Here is a 14660-nt window from a genome sequence, read left to right as displayed (position 1 = left end):
TTTTGCTGAGCAATGATGTATTTTTTATTACTTCCCAAATAAAATTTCAATGCAAGTGGTATCTTCAAATTCTTGTACACTACCTGATGCTTACCATCACACTACACAGCTTTCCCAGGGCCAGAACAAATTAGAATTATTCTAAGAAAGGAGATACTTTGTATTTATATCACATTCCACCAGTCTGTCCCAGCATGTACCGGACTGTGCTGAAAGCTACTGGAGTCTCTCTCTGAGGCAGAATTTCCCCACACCCGCTAATCACACAAAGCAAGGAGACACAAAGAATGTTAATTGGCTTTTATTTTAGTCTGAACTAAAAATATTCCTTAAAAAAACCCCAATACCYAACCATGGATGGAATAAGTTTTCACAGTCATGATCTGACTTGCTGTAAGACAACACGAAGGGTAATAGTCCAGACAATTAGAGAAAAGTTTGCACCTTTATGAACTGTGGGGTGACAGAAAAGGTTAACAGTTCCTATGCTTCACATCCAGTCAGAAGGAGCATAACTAAATGCATGTCCTGCATTTAGACACTGCAGCATGGCTTTGGTAGGCTCTTAGCCTATAAGGCTTGTTTCCAGCATTTACTAAGTGCTACTAACATGCTATAGTCCTGAGTGTAGCAATGGAACCAAATCCCTTGCTATCAGGACATTGTGCTCTGGTTGGCACTAGAAGATAAATTCAGCAGGGCTGCAGTAGAGCTGGTATAGCCCTCTGAGCTCACTTATATTTACTGGAAAGTGGACGGTTCTGATTTCTAAGGTCTGTTGGACAGTAGGTCACCACTAGTTTGACTAGAGCTGTGACACAAACCGGCTTTCAGACTGAGAAGAAGAGACCAACATCAGAGAGAGAAACCTCAAGTCTGCAGTAAACAGAATTASGAATCCAGACCCCTGCTGAGCTTTTATCACATTCATCTGCTTCACAAAAGTAAGGATTAGCCCAGCAGCTCAAACATTTCAAAAAACATGATTTTCTAAAAACTTAAGTGTTTATGTTCGTTTTTATCTAGTGTTTGAATTGTTACACAACAAAGCATGATACAGAGCCACTTACATGAGCAATGACAGAAAATGTGGGTAYGTGTTTTCTCCAATGTCCTAAAGTTCCCATTAACTCTGATAATTTTTTCTTTGATGGGGRCATTTCTATTTGTTTTAATTCTTTTCAAGTGTCTGCAGGAGCTACTGCATTCACTACATCCACCAAGTACCCCAAAGTTTTATTTCTTTACTCGGTACTTGACATTTTTCAGGTGGAATTTCAGTTTCTGCTTCATGTAATGCTTCCCATACTGCTGCTGCTTCTCCCACCTTTTAATGGGAATCTCCTTCAATTAGACTATCATCTATATATTTGTATAGTTTCACATATGGGGGGAGTGAGACTAAAAATTCAGCAAGACTGAATCATGGGAGGGAGAATGTTTGTAGATGGGAGGAAGCCTGTTAAAAAACTAAAACTGGAGACAAAAAGACTGTTAAAAAAGCAAGAACAGGAAAAAAGAAAACAACTGCAATTAAAAACTATGCAGAAAGTAGTCCTKATAGATCTCAAAGTGAAGAGTGTGATCAAAATGCAAAGAAGCTTCTTCAGCCAGAAGTTACATGTTCTAGTGAATCTGAAGTCTGTGAGATGGGGCAGAAGGCTTGTGTGGGGGCTTGTGACAGGAAGAATAGAGACTGTGGTGTGGAATACCATTCCCCCTCTCCTGAAGCCCAAGACTTTGGAAGTACATATGTGGTGAATCCAGCACAGCTGCACAGTCCTGGAAGTGTTGACTTAACACAACAGGTTGAGAAAGGACCTATCTTTGAGATCCAAASTATGGAGAGCTTGCTAAAAGCTCCAGTTGATACCTTCTCAAGACATGAAGTTCCCTCAGGTGATTCCAGTCTACAAAATTCACTTTTCTTGAGGAAAGAGCCCTCAAGTGCCTGTGCTTTGCAAGAGGACTGAGGTGTAAGCACAAARAACATCAGACAGAAAACCAAGAGAAAAATGAGTAATTGGGCAAAGAGATGATTCTGATAGGAAGTATCTGCCAGTGTGATAAAACTGAAGAACAGCCTAAAAGAAGCACAAAAATGTATGACACAGTGCCATTTACACTCTGTTTTAAGTGGGAGACACTTTGTTAGGGGAGCTTGAGTAAAACCCATGCCTTAAGCTTTGGGTAGAGAGGCCAGCTTCCGCTTCAAGTTTTCAGCAAGCTTGTCCATGAACTCAAAGGTGTTCAGGTAATCAGAGCGTGTGACACTAGCAGAAGGAAACAAAACAAGACAGACATTAGTTGTACATACTCTCAAATAATCAAAGCAAGAGAAGWCTCTTCAAAGAACTCTAAGTCTTGCCTCTAAAACCAGAAGAGTTCTCTCCTAGTCATCAGGCTGGGTTCTTTTTTTGCCAAAAGGCTCCACGATATTTTTCAGTTATGTAAGTCTTCTTCATGTATTAGGATCTAGGCAACATAGCTAGACTGTCATAAAAAAATCATTGCAGTTCCTTCCTTACCCTTTTCCCCCATTCATTTGGTACAATAGCAGGGAGAGAGCAATTTTGACTAAGCTGCATGGGTCAGGGAGWGTCTCATGTTCTAGTACAGCACCGGGTACAGGTGAGTCCTGTTCTGAGATCAGATTCCTGTTCATTACTACTTACAGATGCCTTACCATACTAAAATAACATTCCAGCAGATACTGTTCAGAACCACCAAATAAAACAGCCTCCTTTACGTGTAGCTGGTTATTTAATACACTTACTTAGGCAGGCCTTTGATGCAGGCAGCAAGATCCTTTGTCATGAAGCCAGATTCAATGGTCTCAATGCAGACTTCTTCCAGGGCAACTGCAAAGTTCTTGAGGCTAGGGTTGTTGTCCAGCTTAGCCCGGTGAGCGAGGCCTCTTGTCCACGCGAAGATGGAGGCTGAGAGACAATACTAGGTTATTCTATCCATCTAGAACTTCCTGAAAGTTGCTGTAAATCATTATATAGAACAATAACTGCATTTTTTARTATCAATAAAACTGAAAGCAGACTGGAAAAAAAAAAGATAGAAAATCTGATACGGGAAAGAGAACACATCTTCATCTAGGTATCCTTTGCCTTTTGKGCAACTCTAAAAAAAAGCAGACCTCAGAAACTACTCACTGCCTCCAGTAAYTTCTCAGTGCATGTAATTTTATTTTCCTCCTGCTCTACTCAGGTAGAATGACAGGTGGTAGGACTCTGTAATTACACAGAACATTGTCTTTGACACAAGGGTGTGACAGAACATTGTGACAGAAGGGTGCAGTCCCCTTCCTAATACTAAATTATTGATATAGCAAATTTAGAGGATTCTTTCCCTCATGTCCCATTTCAAGTGTACTTACATTTTGAGTGTGTACATGGGGTGTGGTTGGGTCTTCTGGGCCACCAGAAAGAGGAGTAAAATAAGAAACAACCAATCWAAACCTTAAGACCTTGTGGTTATAAAGCAATTGTTTCCTGAAGAGTAAGTGTGTATCTCCAAGGCTAGGTTAGGTCTAGCTTATTCCTTGCACTGCTTTCCAGCCTGTTTTTTGCTTCAGGCTGTAGCTGTGTCTGGAGAGGCCCAGAGAAGCTGATTTAAGTCGCAGGAGGGACTGTGGGTGTGTTTTCTCTTGCCTCCCTCCCTTTCTCAGGCCACACTATGATACGAGAAATGCTCCTTAGGCCTTGGCCTCGACAAACCACACCTGAACTAAGCCCTTCTCAAGCTTATCAGAAACCCAGGAACTAGTCATGTTTTTTAATGAACAGCCTTGGAAAGGTATTTTTCTTGCCTGAATAACAACCCAAATTGAGTAACATTTTTGTTACTGAACTTTCAAAGAAAGTAACTGATTTGAATTGCAGCCGGGATAGAACTTTACTATGACTAAAGTCCAGTCTCTTGTGACCCTCTAAACAGTGATGCAAAGTGAGACCCCTAGAGCTCTTGGTTATAAGGAGCTAATGCATACTATACCTTACTCTCTAAAACCCTTAAAACAGCAGCCCATAGTGAGATCTTTTGGAGCTCACGATTTCCAGAAGATACACATGGAATCACAGAATAGTCTCAGTTGTAAGGGACACAGAAGGATCATAGAGTCAAACTCTCAGGTGAATGGTCCATATGGGGATTGAAMCYGCAGCCCTGGTGTRTTATTAGCACYATGATTYGACCAACTGAGCTCATCTCAARAGAAGGGGCGAATGTGTGTGACTCAAACATCATAACTGGATGGCTGTGGAGCCAGCCATGAACTRTTGGTACTGACATGCCRTGAGAAAGAACAAGATTTGACTGGAGAAGTGGGRTCAGATGGAGACAGGACAGCAGTTTTCCATGAGAAAGAATCACAACACAAGTACAATGCAAGCACAAGAATGAGTGGCAGGAAGTGGGCATGGACTATAGGGTGGGACTGAGATCAAAGACCCCCAAAAGTCCACTGACCCACTTCCAGACAGGCCTGAAAGAATGGACTGCACTTGATGACTAATTTAGATAGAAAGCAAGAAACCTGTCTTTGAGGCAGAGAAGTCTGTCCATAGAAAGGCACCCCCCACAAGCCCAGCTGGTGCCCCCAGGGCCCTGGAYATCACATCAGCCAGATCAATGCAGCTGGATAGCCACTTATCAGCTAGACCAGTGCTGGAACTGGGACTGGTGATATCCTTTTCTCTCTCTTCTCTTTTTTCCCCCTCTCTTGTTCTCTTTTCCTTTCTTACTTTCTTTAATTCATCCTTCCCTCTTTAATTCCTCTCTTCTCTTTCACTCTGCCCCTTTACCCAAAACCCACTGCTGTGTGCTTATATAGTAGGTCAGGGACCAACATAGCAATTTCCATGCCAAATGTGTAATGTACTAATTTCTGATTGTTTACAGGCCCTCTGACTTTTGTTGTTTCTTTTGACCAGTGAGCATTTAAGAATCTTAGGTACCTCCTTCCTCTTTAAGGGTCGTCACAGCCTCCATGGCAGAAAAATGCATTATGAACTGATAGTTTCACCACTCAGTGGTGCAATTGTCCCAGAAAGGGTGTAGATGTTCTCACTCTAAACTTGTTCTTTCATGTGTAGAGATGAAGGGCAGTGAAAAGCAGCTTACCAATGGGGTTAGTGGAGGTTTCTTGGCCTTTCTGGTGCATGCGGTARTGACGAGTAACTGTCCCATGAGCAGCTTCTGCTTCAATAGTCTTGCCATCAGGGCAGATCAGCACACTGGTCATCATCCCCAGGGAGCCATAGCCTACAGAATGCAAGTTCCAAAAGTTCAGTGTCTCCTTTGGACAGCTTCCTCAAATCCCCTTTATCTCCCCAGCCCACAATCCCCCTACATCCTCCCGCTGATATGAATATCCCTGAACAACAGTGCTTCTGCAACTAACTGGCAAGTCCCTACAATCAAAGTAACAGCTCATCTGAACAAGAAGTGCTGCTGAGCCATGAGATACAGATATACAGACACTTTGCACCATTTCAAGGAAATGGGTATTCTCAACTAACTTGCTGGACAGATTTCTACTGCAARGGTATAATAAGAGAACAGTAAGTGTTGGGCTGCTTATCTTCCCCACAGGGTGATAGGAAAYAAACYAACTTCTTATCAAGAGCATCTGCTCTAGCAAGAGGAAYCAGGAGCTTGTGAAACTGGACATTCACACCACTTCTAAACCTGCAGGTTTTGAAGATCTGCATCTTTGAAAGCTGCCTTGTTTATTAGTCCAACACATATCCTTGTTCTGTGCGAGGCAGTTTAATGGMATTACTTCAGAAAAACCATCTTACATAAAGCCACACATTTTGTCCTGTGAATTCTGCATTCACATTTGTTTTGGSACCAGGGTCCTTGGCTATATAGGATTTTGATCAAGAATTAAGAGTATGTAAATTTAAACATATCGATCTCTCCCTTTACACCTGACAGGTAGCTTTAGTTCTGAAGGTTTTCTTAGATATTTGTAGAGCACCTGCCACCACACTTATCAGCAGCCAGCTGAACTCAAGCTGTCAGGGACAGAAAACCAGCTGTCTAGATGCTCTCCATTAAAACAGAAATCCGATCAGTTACCATGTTAGTAGGAACTTCCCTTCTGTAAAGAAATACAACTGCAGAGTCTACATTTCATTGATTTTCTTGTACAAGCAAATTCAGAGTTTTTTTGACTCCACAATACCTCCATGACTGGCCACAGGTCTCAAATAAGTTTTGTAACCCAACACCACCTCCTGGGTCATTACATAAGATGTGACAAAAGAACTCAAAACACTACCACTAAGCCTACTTCAGTCTAGCACAGAAAGCATCTCATMACCTTGTGCAACGGAGTCAGACTGCACATCCCCATCATAGTTCTTGCAGGCCCAGACAAAGCCTCCTTCAGATTTCAGGGCCTGAGCAACCATGTCATCAATGAGCCTATGCTCATACCAGATCTTCTTGGCTTCAAACTGGGAGCTGTATTCTCTGGGAAACAAAAACCAAAACACCTTGTCAAACGGGGATTGMGCAGTTTGTACATAAACAGGTGCACAGAGACAAGAGTAAAAACAAGTAAAAAATTGCATTCTCTTTATTCTTTTTTCCCTTGTCTGCTTTGCTAGGTTACAGCAAAGCTGCTTCAGAATCATASAGGCACCCACAGAGAACTTGTGACTCCATTAGAAGAGATGGACACCACAGCAACATTTTGCAGCACTTTCAACATTGAGCACTGTGCCTTGTAGGACAAGGGAGATCATGACAGAGATGGCACCCTCCGTGCCCTTAAACTGTTGCTAAGCATCTGAAAACGCAACTCACAAGGCTGGAAGGGATGTTCCTGCTGCAGACCTATGCACTGCAGTAGGAAGTACCCAACTAGTTACCTGTCATATATATCTTGGAAGATGTCTTTGAAGCGGCCATCATATTTCTTCAGAATGGTGTTCTTGGTGCTCATGTAGAGGGGCCAGCCTTTAGACAGTGCCATTTGGAAGGAACTGTGGGCAAAATCCTTGATAGAYTGGTCAAGATTGTACATTCCCATKGCTACWCCACCACAGCCTGTTAGTGGAGAARGAACAGAGAGGAATCAACTAGATTTGGTTAAGAATTTTATTCTCCTCATAGGATACTCTGGCTGGCAGCAGGCTGGTGCTCTCCTCAGSTGTCTCAATCTAGTTCTCAATTTAAGGTTGGTTCTTTCAGGAGAAGAACTTTTGCACTATCAGCTCAAAGCTCCAGCATTCCTGTGACACATGGATAGGAAGGTGGTTTTGCTTTACAGCTAAGTACATCTTAATAATGTGATCTRATCCCTCTAAGAAGTTTTGTTCTAATCCAGCCTAAGCAGCAAAACACACACACAAAGTGACTGTGCTTGAACTCCTACTAGCTATTTACAGTACTACAACCTTTTTCTATCAAAACAGCAGGCAGCAGTTTGGAGTGGAAAGTCTCATTTGAAGCCAGAAATGAATTTGCTCACATCTTAAATGCTTTGCACCTTCAGAACTAACTCCAGCACTCAAGGACTGCTTTGCCTAGCTCAGGTAAACAAGACTCCACATGAATTCCTGCATTTTTTTTCAGCACATGTGGCCTGCCCCGCAGCTTTGATCCACCTGCTCAGGCTCACTTCTTGCAAGTTGTGGGAAGAATGTGCCAGGCATGTGGGTGCTCAGACAAGTCCTGAGAAAGCTTTGAGGAACTATCAACACTCACATGACTTAGATTGTGTAAGGCAGATGTGTTAGAAACACAAATGGAAGTGTGCTGAACTTARAGCCTAGCTCATCTGGAAGAAAGCTGCATTCAGATCATGAAAGAAGATGATTGTGGGTGAAAGTAGGGTCTGGAGCTTCGTGAGAAAGCTTTGTCATCTTCAAAGCACAGCTTTTCTAGTGAAAAGTACTTACCACATACTTAATTTTAGTACCTCACTACCACTATCTATCTAGTTTTTGTACAGTGAGTATCACGGATTTTTGCTCTGGAAACACCCCAGACTTTTTTTTTTTTTTTAATACCTTTCCTAATATCCATTTGTTCTTACCTCCAGATGGTTGTTACTATATGGACATACATGTAAAATAAGGAGGGGAAGCCACAAGAGGTTTATCTGCTTGCCAAGATAGCAACGTCATTTAAAGTTGATATTGGCAAAGAATGAAATTCCTGTTTTTAGCAGTGAAAACACACGTTGTCCCTGTGCCTTCCCTGTGGAGTCAAGGACAGCACAGGGCATGATCAGGAGCCATGATTTCATGATTGCTGGATGACGGCTTTTAAGTTTTACTCAGATAACTATTTTCATACGTGTTAAAAAACCCAGAACAACTGCAATCATACAATCCTACTGCCTACTAAAAACCTCTTGATTCTGTGTCAAGATTGAACATATTAGTTCAGCAAAAAGCCAAGCTTCCCTTATGCATGTGGGCGATATGCTGGCACAACAGTTATCTGTGGGGAGGGGCAGTCCCCAGAGCAACAGCAGTACTCTGCTACCTTTGCACCTCCCTGCTTTCTGCTTGCTGATGCAATGCAGAGCAGTAAATCAGATTGGCAGCTGGATGGCCACACATCTCCAACACAGGCACACCAATCACCTACCAAATGAAAACAGATTGGGACTGCCAGTGAAGTAGGTGAACTCCCGATGAAAGGCTAGGCAACAAGAGATGGTACAGATTTATGTTCTTATGAGCAAGAATGCCAGAGAAATAAAGTATTACAGAAGAGGGTCATTTGTCAGTCTCGGTATGTTTGCCAAACCAACTGCAAACAAACTGGGATGATGTGGTTTACATGGACTTAATTATTTTGGTAGCTAAAACCAGAACACTGCACACTCTCACATAGATCACCRTAAGACTTCAAATCCTGAACCCTCTGATCAATGACAGACAAGASAGATAACCTGTGGGATGTTTTTCTGAATCCTGCCCCCAGAGAATACAGCCTGGGTTCTGGCAACATGTGTGTATAACAGCTTCCAGGAACAARGCCCAGCAATGTCAGGACTCCTCCTAGCCTAGCAATGTCTACAGCACAGCAACAGGGAAAGGAGGGACACCAAAACCTTTGGGTCTGCATCTGTTGAAACAGTTACAGCATACACAGTCAGAAACATGTGAAATCTTTCCAGAGTGCAGAATAAGTGTTATCATTTCTATGAGCAAATAAAAAGACTGTTTCCTAAAGAACAGCAAAAACTGCAAAGGTGTACAGAGATCAGTAAGACTAACTAAACCCAGACAGAATTATACATTAATTGTTCTCAAGTAAATCTCCCCTTAAGTCAAGCCTTGATTACATTGCAAGTTTGCCTCTGATGAAAGACATGTATGCTGCTACCAGAGTCATCATRTGAGGAGTATGACAGGTGACCAGTCTAATAAGATTGTGTACCTGATACGTCTCTTTGACCCCAGGAGGATTTCAAATAACTTTCACTACTTGACAAATAAATGAAGAAGGCCCAAACTTTTGTCCTGACTCTACCTCAGAATCATGTTTTACCATTAAACAGATCTGACTGATAATTCAAGGCTGAATTAAATCCAAAATACCAGTTTCAATCACTACTTAGAGAAAATACCTACTTTCAAAGTTATGGACCAGATATGTGACTGGTTTGCCTCCATCTGTGGGAGTGTAGGTCATCTCTACTTTTCCAGGCCCAGGTACCACAAAATCAGTTGCCCGGTACTGTTTAAAGAAAAATAAAAAATATGATTTTATCTGTCAGGAAGAAAGAACCATAAAATACAGCCTGCATTTGGGAGGGCAGGATACAGAAAAGCAGTTGTACTAATAACCCCATTAAATAGACTTTTTATATTCAACCATGTGGTCATTSGATTATTTTAGCACAGATTAGAAAGACAAGAGTCATAGAATCACTTACGTTGGAAAAGAGTCTTAAAATCATCAAGTCCAACAGTTAACCCAGCACTGCCATGGGCAYCACTAAACTAAAATATCCCTCAGTAGTCAAGAGTCTGCCTGTTTCAGAAGCCATCATTACTGTTAGGGGAAAAAGCTCAGAGATTGCTGGGCCCCGTCAACAAGCAGAGTATGTTCTTTTGCAGATGCACAGAAGATTTGAAGTGTATTCAGACTGTTGTGTGGTTGGTGGGCAGAAAGGCTCCTTTCCCTGCCTCAAAAAAGCCATTCATACCACAACTGCTGATCTCCTAAGTAACAGAGAATCATACATTATACAAGATGACATTTGAAAGGCCAAAATGTAGTAAGAGTCTCTGAAGTTAAAAACTTCAAGTACTTAAATGATGTCTCATCTTTCCAATTGTCCTGAACAGCATTATTTAAGGTTACATGTCCTGAAATTTGTTATCCTTTTTCATGTGGTTTACTTCCTATCAAAGGAATCTATTCCCTGAGCTGTTCAGTTAAAGAAGTGTCTCACTCGTATGCCCTTTGTATGTTCTTATAGTGTTCCTTTCACTTTAATCTCATACTTGGGCAGGGTTTCAATCCCTCCCCTTTAATCCATTGTTTCCTATTATATTTTTGACCTTCTTCATTATTCACGACCTTTAAGGATGTTGAATCCCATTCTCTTCTAATGTCAGGGTTCTACAATTTAGGTCTTCGAAATCTATCATTTTACCTTCCTATCTCAGGTAATGACTTGCCCTCAGTTTGCAGATTTAGCCATCTATTTAAGCACATGACTCTTGTAGAAGACTTTYCTTTTACCATGTTTGGTTGCTTTACAGCATATAAAGCATCTCTTGCCTATGGAGAACAGTATGACTGATTCTTGGCCTCCAGGCTACCCAAAGGGCACAACACTGAGAACTATGCTAGGGTTTTCCACAGCCCTGTATTACTTCTGTCAGGAGAGCTCTGATAAAAGAGGTTTCCCTACTTCTGTACTACAGCCCCTGTGAACTGTGCCCAGTTCAGATACCAACTGGTGTGCTGTCCAAATTTAAACAGCAGATCACAGTAAAAAAATATTAACAACCAAAAAACCCAACCAAGCAAAAACCCCCAAACAAACAAAAACCTCCACAACCCACCACCAAAAYCAAAACGAAACAACCAAAGCAAATCAAACCAAAAAAGCCAAACCCATACTCCTATAGAGAAAGCAATTTTGCCCACTTCTAGAAATCACTCATTTGGATCCATTTTTGCTGTGAGCAACATTTGACACCAGAAAGTCCTGAGAAGTAAGAAGATRGGCAGTGTAAAGGATATTTTCTAAAGATGCTCTTATGTAGGGAGGAGGGCTCTAGAGAAGGGAAGAACAGTAACTTAGCAGAGTAATGCCCTGTGTCTAAGTACAGGCCTATCTAATCCAGGCACAGGCCTCTGCTCTTTCTACAGTGGCACTGTTCAAGGAAAAGAGGCATGAACCAAGCTCTCCCACACTTGCCAGATGCAGTACAAACAAAGTGCTAGCAAGTACCTGCTCCCAGGTGGAATGCAAGGGACAGAGCAGGAGCACAGGGATGTCTAAGTCTTTGGAGCTCTATACCAGTCAGGAATAAGCCTGTTAAGGCAAAAGGAGGGGTAAGCACTGAAGTGACTCACTTGATCCCCGTACGCGTGACGACCGATGACAATGGGTTTCACCCATCCAGACACCAGCCGGGGAATGTTCTTGCAGATAATAGCTTCTCTGAAGACAGTGCCACCTAGGATGTTTCTAATTGTGCCATTGGGAGACTTCCACATCTGCTTCAACTTGAACTCCTCCACTCTCTTCTCATCAGGAGTGATGGTTGCACATTTTATGCCAACACTGTATTTCTTTATGGCTTCAGCGGCTTCCACAGTTACTTTATCATTTGTGGCATCACGATGCTCAATGCCCAAGTCATAGCTGTAACAAACCCACAAACATGGTCAGCACTGCCCAGGACATTTGTGTCCAACAGGAAAGAAACGAGACCCCGTATGTGTTTGTGAGTGTAGTTCCAGCATTCTGCCATAACTGAAGCTATCTCTCTTCCAGTGCAAATGCTGCTGGACGGAAGAAAACAGATTTATACAGGTAATACTTCTCTTGTTAGTGGAGGTTGGTAGGAGATTGGAGAGAGCTTCAGTTTATGGCTGAGGCTCTCTGCTAGCATGGGACAGTATCTCCTCTGCCTTCCCTTCTGAGGTTCCTGCAATACCAGCTTTCAGTCTAGGATTCTAATARTGTGGAACAGTAAAATCCCAAGATGAAAATGAGCCTTTATTTCRAACCTCATGTGCTGAGGGCTCTGGCTTCCTTCATGTACTGAGCACATGAAGCTTCACTAGGCTTACAAACTGCTTTGACAATGGACCCACAACCCTGCTCAGGCAGCAAAACTGCCAATATTCCCAATCTCAAAGGAAGGTCATTTCCCATACTCACTGTTGTAACAGCTTTTGGAGAACAATGGGTGCCCAGCATGGGACAGCCCTGAAGCACAGCCAGCTGTACATGAATCTGCCCATTGTGCTTCATCAACCAGGGGTTGCTCACCTTCCTTCCATGGCTCTTTGAAAAGGGATGGTYTCCAGTTGTGTGCATGTATTATGCTGCTGGGTTCCTGTGTGCCTGGTGACCAACACCAGCAMGCAGAAAGCCTGATGTTGGTGGCATACAAGTGGCTCCAGCAGCAGGGGAAGAGGTCAGACTCGTGGGTTTAATTATGGCAGATACCATTGAAGGCATCTGTCCACAKGGCTAGGAGCAATGTAGCTGGATTGTTCTCTAATAATTATAGCTTGGTGGCCAGAAAGGGAAGAGATTATTTGTTCTGCTCGGCCTGATGCTGTAGATAGCATGTCCCTTTTGCTGTACCCAGCTGCTAGTATTTGTTTTTTTGCAGGAGGGAGTATAGCAGCACAACCTAGGCCCARGGAATAATTGCAGCAATTAGCTCACACTGTCAAGAGCAGAGCTCAGGCTCAGYCAAAGGGCAGCATCTGTGCCCTACAACCACCCTTTTGTCCCCTGGGCAGACCTTCAAACACACACAGCAAGAAGCCATAAGCATACTTAGGGGTCCACAGATCCYTGACTTCAAGTCAGGACATGGCTGAAACACCCCCTGTTTCTAATTGTTAAGGCTGCTAGAGTCATGCAGACTGCCCAGGTGCTRGAAACCCAAGAGACAGGAGACAGGTCATGTCTCTGAGAGATCTTCTTAGAGGCATAGCTCAGGAAAAAGCTGAGTTCAGCATTCGCTGCTTACTGCTGWGAGGAACCCTGGAGGGGATGCTTTGGCTAATAAGTCAAAGTCCATCAATGTCTAATGACACATGCAAATTGCAGTACCAAGTAGCTGAATGTCAAAGAGCCATTACCTGTGCAAATCCAGATCTACATAAGGAAAAATAAGCTTTTCTTTAATCAGYTCCCAGATGACCCGTGTCATTTCATCTCCTTTCATCTCCACAACAGAACCTCCATGGATTTTTTTAGACATCTTGAACTGCAGGAGACATAAAAAAAGCCCAGCCTAAGTTAAAAGCTTCCAATACACGTACCCTGCATTTTCACACTAGGTGAGACACTAACACAGCATACAGGATCTCTCCAAAAAGTCTTGAAAATAACCAGTTTATCCCTAGTTTCATGCTAAACGGTACTCTCCTTAAAGCCCCAGCTCCTAGGGACATCTACATGAGAATAGAAATAAAGGTTAATATCTGAGAATTAAAGCAGGTGCTTTAATTATGGTTGTAGGAAACAATCTGAAAACAAATTCTTCCCCCAAATGTAGAAATAGATTAGCACTGTTTACTTGCAGATTTCATAGTCCAGCTGCCTGTTTCTCCACTTTTCTCTGAAAATCAGGGATTAATGGACATGATTACAATGACAGATCAAACTGCTGAAACTATTAGGATTAATATATTGTCAGCTTGTTTATTAGCTTTGTCTCGCAGGAAGGAAGGAAACAAGTAAAAAAATCAAAAGGCTACACATCAAGCATATTCTCTCGTGGCAAGCTTTATTTCTACAGTTAAAATAAATACTGGACAGATTTGTTTGCTGTAGGGAACAGAGGCTTCCCAAGATATTTGTGAACAAAACCTCAAAAAAACCAAACTCGAACTCTGCCCTTCTATTTGCACTTTGCTCTTTGTAAAGGAACCCCACAAGTCATTGAACTGCTCTAACAYAGTGCCCTGCTTCCCAACAGCCACAGTTCCTTGGGTCTGGGCTCCAATTATGCAAGAGCTATGACTTGGCAAGTTCCTCCTTCCAGACAGTCCTGCTCTTTTGTGCAGCTGCTGGGATACTACATGGAGATAGCAAGCTCTTGTGCCCGAGGTTGCAGTCTCACAGATACCAAGGGCCATGAATAACTCGATTAGAATAAAGGGTCCTACTGTACACAGAATCTCTTCATCTAGGTCAAGTCATTCAGAGGTGTAAGGTTTGCTGTGCAAGGGCCCCACATTACAAGCACATTGGGAGACAATCCCAGGGTTCAAATTTTCTTTTTTTTTTTAAATTAAAGTAACTTGTGCTGTATCTAAAAAAAATTTTTAGTCTGGGAAGAGAATACATTTTCTAAGCTATGTTCACAGGATCAAGCTTTTCCAAACCTTTTAAAGTGCAAAAACAAAAAAAAAAAAATCACAGGATCAAGCTTTTCCAAACCTTTTAAAGTGCAAAAACAAAAAAA

General features: G+C 42.3%; 1 protein-coding gene across 1 annotated transcript in view; it reads right to left on the bottom strand.

The window, feature by feature from the left end:
• Positions 1-285: 285 nt before the first annotated feature.
• IDH1 (isocitrate dehydrogenase (NADP(+)) 1) overlaps positions 286-14660 on the bottom strand; it is a 15986-nt gene continuing 1611 nt past the window's right edge. Inside the window, exons 2-9 of the mRNA XM_057386906.1 lie at positions 13330-13457; positions 11578-11869; positions 9615-9720; positions 6894-7071; positions 6341-6492; positions 5134-5274; positions 2777-2939; positions 286-2273 (exon numbers count right to left, since the gene is read on the bottom strand). Coding sequence (XP_057242889.1) covers positions 2180-2273; positions 2777-2939; positions 5134-5274; positions 6341-6492; positions 6894-7071; positions 9615-9720; positions 11578-11869; positions 13330-13451 — 1248 coding nt within the window. The 5' untranslated portion in view covers positions 13452-13457 and the 3' untranslated portion in view covers positions 286-2179. The remainder of the gene's footprint in view (positions 2274-2776; positions 2940-5133; positions 5275-6340; positions 6493-6893; positions 7072-9614; positions 9721-11577; positions 11870-13329; positions 13458-14660) is intronic.

The sequence above is a fragment of the Malurus melanocephalus genome, unplaced genomic scaffold, assembly GCF_030028575.1.
Source record: "Malurus melanocephalus ecotype Western Australia unplaced genomic scaffold, MMel_1.1 scaffold_1094, whole genome shotgun sequence".
Classification (NCBI taxonomy): domain Eukaryota; kingdom Metazoa; phylum Chordata; class Aves; order Passeriformes; family Maluridae; genus Malurus; species Malurus melanocephalus.
This window is presented reverse-complemented; position numbering and strand designations above follow the sequence as displayed.